Genomic DNA, 13,735 nt, shown 5'->3' with positions numbered 1-13,735 from the left:
TTTGACAAATAAATGTGGAGATATTATATGTTGTAAATTTGAATAAATGAAATAAATATTTGACTCTGGTTTGTTTGGCCCTTGTCAACGGGATATAATAGTTGACTTTTGGTCATTGTCAATGGGATATAATAGTTTACCTTTACATTTCTTGGTGGGGAATGTAATTAATTTGAATTCCAGTTTCTAGGGGTTTTGGTTAGAGGTTACTAGTACTAGCAGTGTTTGGTTCCGTCCACCTTAAAGGAACAATTTGAGGCTAGCCACCCATTTGAAAAGTCCCACCTAACTGGGCACCCTTTGATGTTTGATGACCAGAGTAAATAAATTATTGGAATGTTTTGAACGAATTTGATATGAAAATGTTTGAATAAAAAATAAATGCATATAGTTAGAAATTTTGAATGTATTGGCAAAAAAAAAAAATATATATTAACTCACAGGTTTATGAAAATGATTAATTACAATATCTCTTATTTTGTAAGTGAGTTTGAAATATCTGATCCATGGACTGCATTAATGTTCCTTATTGGGCTGTGAGCTCATTCCTATTTGTTGACTACTTTTCAGGTACCCTTAGTTCGAGTGATGAGTGATGGCTAGGTTAAGGAATGATCATCATTAGGATTTGACTTAAGATTTTATGTTGAATTTTGTTTAACTGTTAGTTATGTTCATTTGGATCTTTTGGTATTTGGAAGCTATTTGAATATTGATCCTTTAAATTTTATGTTAGTTCAAAGTTGAGTTTTGGAGATTTTGAAATTTGTTTTAGTACTTGAATTGTTTAAGTTTGCAAATATTTGGACAATGGATTTGGATAGTGGATGTTTTAGTTAACAAAATCGAATTTTGAGGATTTTAGATTTTGTTCCGCTACTCTGAATAGGTATTTGGTAATTGATAACTTCCGATTACAAGATAATTGTTTGGGTCAGGTTACATTGTAAGCCTTCGGGTTTGAAGTGTGAAATGACCGTCATGCCCTTGGAGTGGGTCTTGGGGCGTGAAAGAGTGGTATCAGAGCACTAGGTTGTGATTTTTATGAGAACTTGTGTAGTTTACCTTTGGGAATAGATGAGTGACACATTAGTTTAAGTTTCAAATTCATCTAGTCCGATTCCTTTTATTCCTTACAATTCTGATTTGCTTATTTGACTTCTTAGTGACTAATTTAGTTATACCTGTTGCTTTATAGAACACCATGCCACCAAGGAGACTTGCATCTTCCCAAAACAGTCAGGCTAATGATGATATACCTCTTCCACCTAAGGCTTTGCCCCTTATGAGTACTGAAGAGATTTATAGATATTTAGGGACTTTGGTTAGCTTGGTTGAGCGTCAAGCTAGAGCTATTGGAAATAATGGTCAATGACAATCCTCATCTACTAGAGGTAGCTCCTTTGACGACTTTAAGAAGTTGGGTCCCCCTTACTTTTCTGGTACTTCATATCCAACAGAGGCAGAGGCTTGGATTATGAAGATAGAGAAATTCTTTGATGTCATTGATTGTTCTGAGGAGCAAAAAGCCTCATATGCAGCATTTATGCTAGACAAAGAGGCAGACCATTGGTGGCGCATGACTAAAAGGCTTTTGGATGATCAAGGACCTATTGTTTAGAGACAGTTTAGGGAGGTTTTTTATAAGAAGTACTTTCCTGATAGTGTTCGATGACAAAAGGTGGGAGAGTTTGTCCGTTTGGAATAGGGGAATTTGACTGTGGCCCAGTATGAGGCTAAGTTTACCGAACTATCACGTTTTGCCCCACAGTTGATTGCTACAGAGGAGGAAAAACAGTAAAGTTTCAGGATAGACTGAAACCTTATCTGAAGAATAAGATATCAATTCTGAAACTTAGTGTTTATTCAGATGTGGTAGACAGAGCCCTTATTGTAGAGAAGGATAATGAAGAGCTTCACCAGTATATGGAACAACAAAGGAAGAGGAATAGAAATGATGGTGCTCATAGTAACCAAGCACATAAGAGGTCTGCTCCAAGTAGAAATCAGAATAAAGGAAAAGCGACACAAAATTTAGATGGGATTTGTGAAACTTGTGGCAAGAAGCATGGGGGTAGGCCATGCTATAGAGAGACAGGAGCTTGTTTTGGTTGTGGAAAACAGGGACATATGGTTCGGGATTGTCCAGAGAGTAGGAAGTTTGTATTTGGGAAGCCTAAGGAGGAGAATAAAGAAGATAGACAAAAACGCAGGGCTCAAGGGCGAGTATTTGCTATGACTCATAGAGATGCTCAAGCTACATCTGATGTAGTGACAGGTACTCTTCGAATCCACACCTTATTTGCTAGAGCCTTAATTGATCCTGGATCAACGCACTCTTTTGTTTCTGTATCTTTTGCTGATTTGTTGGGTATGCCGATTGATAACATGAACTTTGATTTATTTGTTGCTACTCCTTTGGGAGATTCTGTTGTGGTTAATAAAATAATTAGAGATTGTTGTGTGATGATTGGGTATAGAGAGATGACAGTTGACTTAGTACTTCTTGAGCTCCGGGATTTTGATGTGATTTTGGGAATGGATTGGTTAGCTTCATACCATGCATCTATTGATTGTTTTGGGAAAAAAGTGACGTTTAGCATTCTTGGTCAGCTTGATTTTAGTTTTGAGGGGAAGCATGTAGACAAACCATTGCGTATGATCTTAGCCTTGCTGCTAGTTCTTTGCTTAGGAAAAGTTGTTAAGGCTTTTTGGCTTATGTTGTGAATGAGGAAAATGATTTAAAGTTGGAAGACATACCCATTGTAAGGGACTATCCTGATGTCTTTCTAGATGATCTATTTGGCTTGCCACCAGAGAGGGAAGTGGAGTTCACCATTGATTTGGCACCAGGGACAACTCCTATCTCTAAGGCCTTTTACAGGATGGCACCTATGGAGCTTAAGGAGTTGAAGATTCAACTTCAGGAGTTGTTAGATAAGGGCTTCATTAGGCCTAGTGTTTCACCTTGGGGAGCTCCTATTTTATTTGTAAAGAAGAAGGATGGATCTATGAGACTCTGTATTGATTATAGAGAGTTGAATAAGGTAACGGTAAGGAACAAGTATCCTCTTCCCCGGATTGATGATTTGTTTGATCAACTTCAGGGTGCATGTGTGTTCTCTAAAATTGATCTTCGGTCTGGTTATCATCAGTTAAGGGTTAGAAGTGAGGATGTACCTAAGACTGTTTTTCAAACTAGATATGGACATTATGAGTTTTTGGTTATGCCTTTTGGTTTGACTAATGCACTTACTACTTTTATGGACTTAATGAATAAGGTATTCAAGCCCTATCTAGATTAGTTTGTGGTAGTTTTTATAGATGATATTTTGGTGTACTCAAAGAGTAGTGAGGAGCATGAGCGCCATTTGAGTATTGTATTGTAGACTCTCAGAGATAAGCAATTGTAAGCTAAACTAAAGAAGTGTGAGTTCTGGTTAGATAAAGTCTCTTTCCTTGGGCATGTGGTGACCAAGGATGGCATCTTTGTTGACCCTGGAAAGGTAGATCCTGTGTCAAATTGGAGGAGACCTAATACCGTGACAGAGATTCGAAGTTTCTTAGGACTGGCTGGTTATTATAGGCGGTTTATTATAGGCGGTTTATTGAGGGGTTCTCTAAGATTGCCCTACCTTTGACCAGGTTGACTCAGAAAGTGGTTAAGTTTGAGTGGTATAATGATTGTGAACGTAGTTTCCAAGAGTTAAAGAACAGATTAGTGACAGCTCCTATTTTGACTATTTTTTTCAGGCTCAGGAGGGTTTGTGGTGTATAGTGATGCCTCTCGTCAGGGTTTGGGTTGTGTTCTTATGCAACATGGGAAAGTTGTAGCTTATGCTTCTAGGTAGTTGAAGCCTTATGAACGAAATTATCCTACTCATGATTTGGAGTTAGCTGTAGTGGTTTTTACACTTAAGATCTGGAGACATTTTCTTTTTGGTGAAACTTGTGAGATATTCACAGATCATAAGAGCTTGAAGTATTTATTTTCCCAAAAGGAGTTGAACATGAGACAGAGGAGGTGGATTGAACTACTTAAAGACTATGACTGCATTATTCAATATCACCCAAGGAAAGCGAATGTTGTGGCTGACGCCTTAAGCAGGAAATCTGTTGGTTCCTTAGCAGCTATTAGAGGTTGTCAAAGGCAATTATTGGGATTTGAGGAGTTTGCAAGTTCATATGAGAGTTTTGGACTCGGGAGCTCTTGTGGCGAACTTTAGAGGGCAACCGGACTTAGTTGGGAGAATTAAGGCCCTACAAAAGAATGATTTGAATTTAGTGCAACTTATGGAAGAGGTTAAAAAAGACAGTAAGCCTGACTTTGTTTTATCAGATGATGGGATTTTGAGGTTTAGGACTAGACTTTGTGTCCCAAATGATGGAGACTTAAGGAGAGAGCTTTTGGACGAAGCTCATTGTTCTAGGCTTGCGATCCACCCAAGAGGGACAAAGATGTACAAAGATTTGAGACAGAATTATTGGTGGTCAGGTATGAAGCGAGATATTGCGCAATTTGTGGCTCAGTGTTTGGTGTGTCAACAAGTGAAAGCTGAGCATCAACGACCAGTAGGGTTTTTGCAACCACTTTCTATTCCCGAGTGGAAATGGGAACATATTATTATGGATTTTGTGATTGGGTTACCAAGGACCTTAAGGGGCAATAATGCAATTTGGATGATTGTTGATCGATTAACAAAGTCTACTCATTTTCTACCTATGAAAGTTAATTTTTCTATGGATCGTTTGGCTTCTCTTTATATTAAGAAGATTGTGAGAATGCATGGCGTACCTATTTCTATAGTATCTGACAGAGATCCTCGTTTCACTTCCAGATTTTGGCATAGTTTACAGAAAACATTAGGTACTAAGTTGAGTTTTAGTATTGCTTTTCATTCGCAGACTGATTGTCAATCAGAGAGGGTAATTCAGGTCTTGGAAGATTTGTTGAGAGCTTGTGCTTTGGACCTAAAAGGTAATTGGGATGATTATTTGCCCCTAGTGGAGTTTGCCTATAATAATAACTTTCAAGCTAGCATTGGGATGACACCTTTTGAGGTGTTGTATGGTAGGAGATGTCGATCTCCTGTTTGTTGGGATGATGTTGGAGAGAAGAAACTTTTGGGGTCTAAACTTGTGTAGTTGACTATTGAAAATGTCTCTTTAATTAAGGAAAGATTGAAAGCAGCACAGAGTAGATAGAAGAGTTATGTTGATAATTGCAGACGGGATTTGGAGTTTGAGGTAGGTGATCATGTTTTCTTGAAAGTTTCACCTATGAAGTCTATAATGAGATTTGGAAGAAAAGGGAACTCAGTCCTTTTTTTGTGGGACCATTTGAGGTATTAGAAAGAGTAGGCACTTTGGCTTATAAAGTGGCCTTGCCCCCAAGTCTATCTAAGATTCATAATGTATTCCATGTTTTGACCTTAAGGAAATATATTTATGATCCCTCTCATGTTGTGGAGTTGGAGCCTATTCAAATTTCTGAGGACTTGACCTATGAAGAGGTACCCTTTCAAATTGTGGATGTGATGGATAAGGTACTATGACATGTTGTTGTTAAGTTGGTAAAGGTCCAGTGGAACAATCATAGTATCCGAGAGGCCACTTGGGAGTTAGAAGAAGATATGAGAGAAAAGCATCCTCAATTATTTCAAGATTCAAGTATGTCAAGTTTAGAGGAGGGGAGGATGTAACGCCCAAGTTTTTTTTTTTTTTTTTAGGGGGCAATTTAGGAAAATATTAATAATATTAATTAATTAATTAATTAATTATTTTACTAAAATGGAAGAAGGGTGAAAAGGTAATTTTATGAATAATACCCTAGGTATAAATTAGAATTTTGTTCTTCCTGTTTTTTTTCTGAATCGCGTTCCTGTTCGCAAAGAGTTCCTGAGAACGTAAGATTGGAGTCGGATTTCAGGGTTTGAAGAACAGATCTCTATAGGTAAGATTCTAACCTCTAGATTAATATTTTAAATTCCTTAGTTAATTTCAAACACATTAGATATTTTTTGGAAAATCCAAATCTAGGTTAGGGTTTGTTTATTTAACTTTTAGATCAAAATGTTTGAAAATTTGTAAGTTTATGTTGATTTATTGATGAAGATAGAAAATTTCAAAAATTTCAATGGAATAGAAAAATAAATAAATAAATTTAAAATGAAAAAAAAAAATCAAAGGAAGAAAAGAAATTTTAGATTTATATAATAAATAAATAAGTCGTTTGTGGAGACTTTAGATTGAAAGGAAAATAAATAAACAACAATGGGAATGTGTGGATCCGTTGGGTGTGGAGTATATGTTTTCTTATTTAATGTTTTATGGTTGGTGTGTGCTGGAGATGGTAGGATAGGTGTGGAAAGTGAGGTTTTGAAAAAAAAAAAAAAACATGTGGTAGAATAGTGATTAAAAAGAAAATGTGGAGATCATAGAGACATACTGTGTGTGGGTTTGGTTATGTGGTTGAAAAGTCAATGACTTGTAATATTGAGGGTGGAAAAGAAAAAGAATATATTGAGGATTGTGGGATAATCTTATTAAAATATGAAGTAGGTCCTAGGAAAAGTTGGAATAAATAATTAAAGAAATAAATTCTTATGTAAAGTGATGAAAGAGATTATTGTAAATAAACATTTTTAGGAAATTCAATTTAGTTTAGGAAAGAGAAATAAATTATTGAGGATAAATTGTTATTGGTTAAAAAGTTGGAAAATAATTTTTGTAATAATAATATTGACTTTAAAAAAAAAATAAAATAAAATATAAATAAATAAATAAATTGTAGGATTCCCAAACCTATTTTAAATGAATAGTCAATAGAGTTGATAGTACCTTTTTGTTATGTTAGGTGAGAAGTAAATTTTGGGGCCAAACTTTTCAAGATTTGGAATGCTTATTTGAGGTAAGGGAAATTAATGCAGTTGTTAAATTTTTTTTTTTTGAAACAATTTTATATATATATACATTATTTGAAAACGTTTGAGTTATATTCCGTTATATGCATGGATCAAACCTGTTTTGCATGAAAAGTATGTTAGAATTTTATATTTTGTTTTTGACAAATAAATGTAGAGATATTATATGTTGTAAATTTGAATAAATGAAATAAATATTTGACTCTGATTTGTTTGGCCCTTGTCAACGGGATGTAATAGTTGACTTTTGGTCATTGTCAATGGGATATAATAGTTTACCTTTACATTTCTTAGTGGGAAATGTAATTAATTTGAACCCCAGCCTCTAGGGGTTTTGGTTAGAGGTTACTAGTACTAGTAGTGTTTGGTTCCGTCCACCTTAAAGGAACAATTTGAGGCTAGTCACCCATTTGAAAAGTCCCACCTAACTAGGCACCCTTTGATGTTTGATGACCAAAGTAAATAAATTATTGGAATGTTTTGACCGAATTTGATATGAAAATGTTTGAATCAGAAATAAATGCATATAGTTAGAAATTTTGAATGTATTGGCAAAAAAAAATAAAAAATAAAAATTAACTCATAGGTTTATGAAAATGATTGATTACAATATCTCATATTTTGCAAGTGAGTTTGAAATATTTTATTCATGGACTGCATTAATATTCATTATTGGGTTGTGAGCTCATTCCTATTTGTTGACTACTTTTTAGGTACCCTTAGTTCGGGTGAGGAGTGATGGCTAGGTTGAGAAATGGTCATCATTAGGATTTGACTTAGGATTTTATGTTGGATTTTGTTTAACTGTTAGTTATGCTCATTTGGATCTTTTGGTATTTGGAAGCTATTTGGATATTGATCCTTTAAATTTTATGTTAGTTCAAAGTTGAGTTTTTGAGATTTTGAAATCTGTTTTAATACTTGAATTGTTTAAATTTGCAAATATTTGGACAATGGATTTTGGATAGTGGATGTTTTAGTTAACAAAATCGAATTTTGAGGATTTTAGATTTTGTTCCACTACTTTGAACAGGTATTTGGTAATTGGTAACTTCCGATTACAAGATAATTGTTTGGGTCAGGTTACGTTGTAAGCCTTCGAGTTTGAAGTGTGAAATGACCGTCATGCCCTTTAAGTGGGTCTTAGGGCGTGACACGAACAATGTCCCTTCATACCATATCTATAACAATTATTCTCATGATTCTTAGGAGGTTTATCTTGTAAACACTTCCCATTTTCTTGTTTTGCCTCAGTATTGTTCCACTTCTGGTGGTGCAATGAGGCTTTCCTTTTATGAGAATTTTAGGAATTATTACCATACGAACCATGGTTTGGGGATTTCTTCCACAACCATATTGCATTCACTTCAGGGAATGATTCAAATCTAGTTGGACAAGACTGTGATTTATCATCAAAAGTTCATTTTTTTAAATCTTCATGGAGATGATGACGAAAGAAAATCAGTGTTTTTGTGCGATCTTGCAAGGATGCTTGATTTCCTTCTTTGATCATAGCTCCAAGATTCATTACATCAAGATGTATTTTAGCATCAAGGATTCAAGATAGATAGTTCTTTACCGAAATGTCAAGTGCCACAAATTCAAGTTTTGTGAGATTCGACAATGTCAAATAATTTCAAATATATGACAAAACAATATTATTATAATTAGTTATAATAAATTGATAACATTGGTATAACTTTGATTATAAACAAAATCAAATAATTTATTTATAACTTTTAAGAATATGTAACAAAACAAATCAACAATAATATAAATATGTAAAATTTTATTTTATATAAATAACTTCAAGTTTAAGATACGAGAATTACCTTCAAAGCAATTCGTGTTGATAACGTGTTGTAAAACAATGATAAATGCAACACAAGTCAAAGTAGTAGAGATAAAATATATATTAATTTAACAATATATATATATGCATCCCTAAGTAAGAAAGAAATTTCTCATCTTCTCTCATTCTCTTTGTCTTTTATTCTCTCAACTCTCTTCTTTGATTTATTTTTAGAATAATCACTTATTAAAAATCTGTTTGACAATATTTTTAGAAAACATTTTTAATATAAAAAGTGTTTTTTTTAAAAAAAAAAAAAAAAAGTAAAATAAACATTCAACAAAGTTTAGAAAACGCTCTTAAAAATTTGAAAAATCATTTATAATATTTTTTGAAATAGTATTTAATAACTGATTCTTTTAATAAACTTGATTTATATTTATAAATTTTTTTTATAAAAATATTAATTAAGACAAGAAGTAGAAGAAATTACTGGGATATACTTATTTAATTAAATAATTTTTTTAAAGGAAAATTATGTTTTCGTATACACATGTGGAATAAACACAAAAAAAAAATTCAAATTAACATGTAAATCTAAAAGTAATTAAGATTCTGTGTAACTTTCAATAATATAAATGATGCCTTCATCATAAAATCCAAATTAATTATGAAGTATTACTATTTCTTTTTCAAATGAGTGGGGCACATACTTTCCCTGTTTCCTATATTTTCTCTGAAGCGTGAGAGGAAAAGGATGAGATTTTCTCCTCCTTTGAAAACAGATGAAAAGCAACCCCAAAGACGCCCATTATTATAACAATCATGCCCATAACAAAACCAGCCCTCAAATCAAATTGCCTAATCCATGGCTGCAGAGCCTGTGAAGTGGGAAATGGGGATCAAAGTGGTGCCACATGGCCTGAGGCCACCAAGCACTAAAGCCAAAGTGTGGTGGTGGTGCCTCCAAAGAGTAGGTCAATGAGGCCGGTCAGTGCTTATCCTACTGCTGTTAGCCAGTCTTGCAGCACTCATTGGAATCCCATTTCAAAGCTTGGACCATCTACAAAACCAGCCTGCCTTTTGCGGCCCTGCTGGTGGGTAGCTTCCAAGTCCCAACCCCCCACCCTTACCAAACTTATGGTTGCACTGCCTGCTTTTGAGGGTCTACTCAATTTTTTTATTTTTTATTTTACAAATCAAAGGTGGACAATGAACAGAGGAAACCAGCAAAACCAAGTATCTGTTCTGTAATGATTTTGAAAACCATTATTAGAAAATGGTTTTTAAAAATATGTTTATTCATAACAAAAACTTGAAATGTTCTTAATCTGTTTCATGTGTTTTCAAATATTTTTTCTTCTAAAATAACTTTCATATGTTGTGTTTTATTTTCAATCATTCTCCATATTTATATAATTATTTTTAAAAAAGTCCCAACAAAACAAACGAAAATTTTCAGAAAATACTTTGTTTTCGAACCAATCCTCACAAACATATTTTAGGAACAATTAACAACCGAACATATTTTTTCATATATTTTTTTCTTCAAACCAAAAAGCTGTTCTTGAGAACAGATCCAAACATAGCCTAGGTCTTCCTGGTTCTTATTTCTCATAGGGCAATGGTTCATGTATGGTGTGTTAAAAATGTGAGATCCCATATGGTCTAAGGGAAGATGTTCCTATCATTATACATATATATATATATATATACTGAACTTCTCTTAAGTATGGCCTGCATGGCAGAAATGTTCCCCAACTCCTCTGAACCGTGTAAATATGATTTAAAGCGTAGACACGTTTATGATCAATATCTATGCGAGAGAGGTTGAGGGCCATTACAAATCATACCAACTTAACCAACCTAAGTTAAAACACACTAAGGTACAACGATCAGCTCATTCCTCCAAATGCCTAGAAAGTATGGATGCAAGCTAAAAGAAAGACGCACAAAAAAAGTAACTGTTTTCTTCATAGATCTATTTGCAGAAAACCAAGTGTACTTGTACACATGCTAATAAGAGCTAAACAAAATTCCTAGCACCAATTAATCAGAATAACAATATGGTCAATCTTGCAAAAGCAGAAGCTCAAGAACATCAAACCAATACAAATTTGCCCAATAGAGAAGAAAAATCAGATTTCATTTATGTGATATCGTGGAAAAATAATATGAGAAATCCTACAAGATGTTACAAACAACCAGTTGCTAATTATGCCTTTCCTAAACTACTCAGCAGAAGAATCCAGGATCTCACAAGGCACCTCAACTCGTTGCAGATGGAGATGGATAGTCGCGCAAGTGATACATGTAAGCAAAATTCAAGCACAATTCACGATCCCTTTTGTCCCCCCAGCCTCCCCAACCTTTGAACCCAGCTTGATACCCAGGCTGTTTCTTATACACATGCACTCCCCATTCTGGTTTGATGTTGACAACCTTATCAATGTCTTCTACATCAATCTTCACCGAGCCATGATCAATGCAAGCACCCCTCTCCCCCTGGCCCTGATGAAGACCACACTTCCCAAAGTGAACAGCAGTAGTCCTTGGCCCACGTAGTGTGTAAACAGGGCGACCAAATGAGGGGAAAACTGTAGCCCACATTGTTATATCCCAGTTGTACTCATCAAAAGAACAAAATTCTGTAGCCTTCCTATGGATTTTCCTCCACACAGTCCGATTAAAGGCATAGCCGATATTTCCCATCCTCTCAGCAATCAGATTCTCCCATCCTTCTCCCTTGGAGTTCACATCACATGGTGCTAAATTCACAGCATAGCAATCAGGACATTTCTTTGGCTTCAGAGCTGTGAGTAGCTGCAGGCTGCGATATGCATTAGGGAAAATGAAGTGGTCTTCCTCTATGAAAAGAATGTGACCCGAGTGACCCCGAGTCTCCTCCAATCCATCCCACACTGTGTTCATCATCCACCACCAATGATGCTTCAATGACACAATCTTTGGTGACCTATGGTTCCCATACTGATCAGGATTTCCTTCACAATGTTTCTTTCTCGGGTCATCCTTATCCTTGCAGTCTGTTGGTGAGATACCAGGAAAGCTATTGGGAAAGACATGGGGAGAATAGGAAGCAAATATCTGTTTCACTTGGCAGAACTCAATGCCTTCCACAATTTTGTTCATCTCCTCAAAATACCCATCATGGCTGACTATAAGTAAAGTTTCACTAATCCCCACTACCTGAGAGAGGCTCTGAACTACAACTCGGAGATACTGAGGTCGATTGTGAACATATAGGACAATAGTTATATGATCCTTAGGTAGATTTGGATAAAGATCTATGTTTCTAGGAGGCATCTGGTTGAGCTTGTCCAATCTAATTGACAATTTATTCTGTTTAGGAAGATTGAGTATTTGTCTATAATGAGAGTAGTTATCATTCAATTTGTAGCCTTCATCTACTTCTTCATCCTGAGGCCCATCAACAAAACTTGAAATTGAATTTGTTCTAAGGAGAAAAATCAACAGAAAAACTCCTAACAAAGTAATCAAAACCACAGCCAAGAATCTGCGAAGAGCTGCATATTTGATTCTGGGTTTCTTGTTGGAAGCCATGAAGCCGACAACACACAAAGCCTCAAAACCGTTCTGCGGCAGTTATGGTTGCAGCTTCTACCGCTTCAAAGTTCATAAAAAAAAAAAACCAGAAAACCCACCATTCCAAGGAAAGAAAAATCAAAACTTGATAATCAAGCAGTCAATAATAAGAAAAACAGCACCAACCCGTTTGAGAAGAGATTGAATGAGCAAAAGGGTAAGCGTCAAAAACCTCCAAAACTGCCCTCACAGTGAGATTGAAGTATCCAAAGCTTCATCAGATTGAATCCCTGAACTCAAACCTGAAACCCCAGCCCTCAGATGCTGCAAATCAAATGAACAAAAGAAACAAGGTCCTCTTCTATATGCATATCACAGATCAGAAGAGGAAAACCCCCAAATGGGTACTCAAAAAGTCTGATCTTTAAGCTTTGAAACGTGCTAAATCTGCGAGATCAACGGAGGGGATTACATGGTTGACCGAGTCTGCACAGCAGAAAACAGGCTAGGAAGACTCCCGGGATACTTATCAGCAAAAGACTTTGAAAATGGAAAATTGTAGTTTATCTGATAGTTTAATAAGAGTTTGGAGTTCTAAATCCGGAAACTTCAAGAGAAGCCTCTTAATGCTAAATAATTTCATAATGATATGGGGATTCAATCCATCAATCAGATTCCATCTCTGCATAGAAATAATCTCTTTTTTTTGGAATTTTTTTTATCAAATTGAAGGCTGCAGCTTCATAATATCAAATTTTGATTGATAAGTGGTTGACATATGGGCAAGTGACGATGAAAAAAAAAAAAAGGTTAAAAAGCGATGAAAGAAATGGCACTTCTCTCATTAAAAATATTTCACCACCATGATTTATTTTAATGAATTTAAAATTTTAAGATAATAAATTTAATTTTTATTTTTCAAATTTATTATATCAATCATAATTAAAGTAATGTTAGTTTAGAGAATTAATTAATTAAAAGGAATGAAAAAGTTAAAAAGTAATCACTTTATTTTTCATATAAATGTGATTTATTTATAAGTAGCTTTTAAAAGAAAATATTATTTTTGTAAAAAAATAAATAAAAGTATTTTAATAAAAAATAGTTAGATTTTTAAATTGAGAATTATTTCATTATTTTCATTATATCATTTTACATTGTAAGAAAGAGAGAGAGCATAAAGCAAGGGATGATGATGGAATAAGATAAAAGTAAATTTTATTTATTAAATATAATTTTTTCATGATGTTTTGGTGCAAGTGGGAAGTAGGAATTTTCATAAAGAGGGAAAAGAAAAAGAAAAAGAAAAGATAAAAATGATGAGGCGGGCATTAGCATTTTCTTGAGTGGAATGAGAGGAGAATACAATGATGGGTCAAATCGGCTTACCCATCAAGGAACCAGCAAAATTGGTAATATGGTTCATTGTGTGACTTCAAAGTTCAAAGCCACCCAC

General features: G+C 34.6%; 1 protein-coding gene across 1 annotated transcript; it reads right to left on the bottom strand.

Annotated features, from left to right (window-relative positions):
* Window positions 1-10,818: 10,818 nt before the first annotated feature.
* On the bottom strand, window positions 10,819-12,887 carry LOC117927232 (alpha-1,6-mannosyl-glycoprotein 2-beta-N-acetylglucosaminyltransferase). The gene has a single exon (XM_034846683.1). It carries the CDS (start codon window positions 12,295-12,297, stop codon window positions 10,984-10,986), a length of 1,314 nt encoding a protein of 437 aa, XP_034702574.1. The 5' UTR covers window positions 12,298-12,887; the 3' UTR covers window positions 10,819-10,983.
* Window positions 12,888-13,735: the final 848 nt, after the last annotated feature.

The sequence above is a fragment of the Vitis riparia genome, chromosome 12 (genome assembly GCF_004353265.1).
Source record: "Vitis riparia cultivar Riparia Gloire de Montpellier isolate 1030 chromosome 12, EGFV_Vit.rip_1.0, whole genome shotgun sequence".
Classification (NCBI taxonomy): domain Eukaryota; kingdom Viridiplantae; phylum Streptophyta; class Magnoliopsida; order Vitales; family Vitaceae; genus Vitis; species Vitis riparia.
Note: the sequence above shows the minus strand (reverse complement) of the source record. Positions and strands in the feature narration are given on the sequence as shown.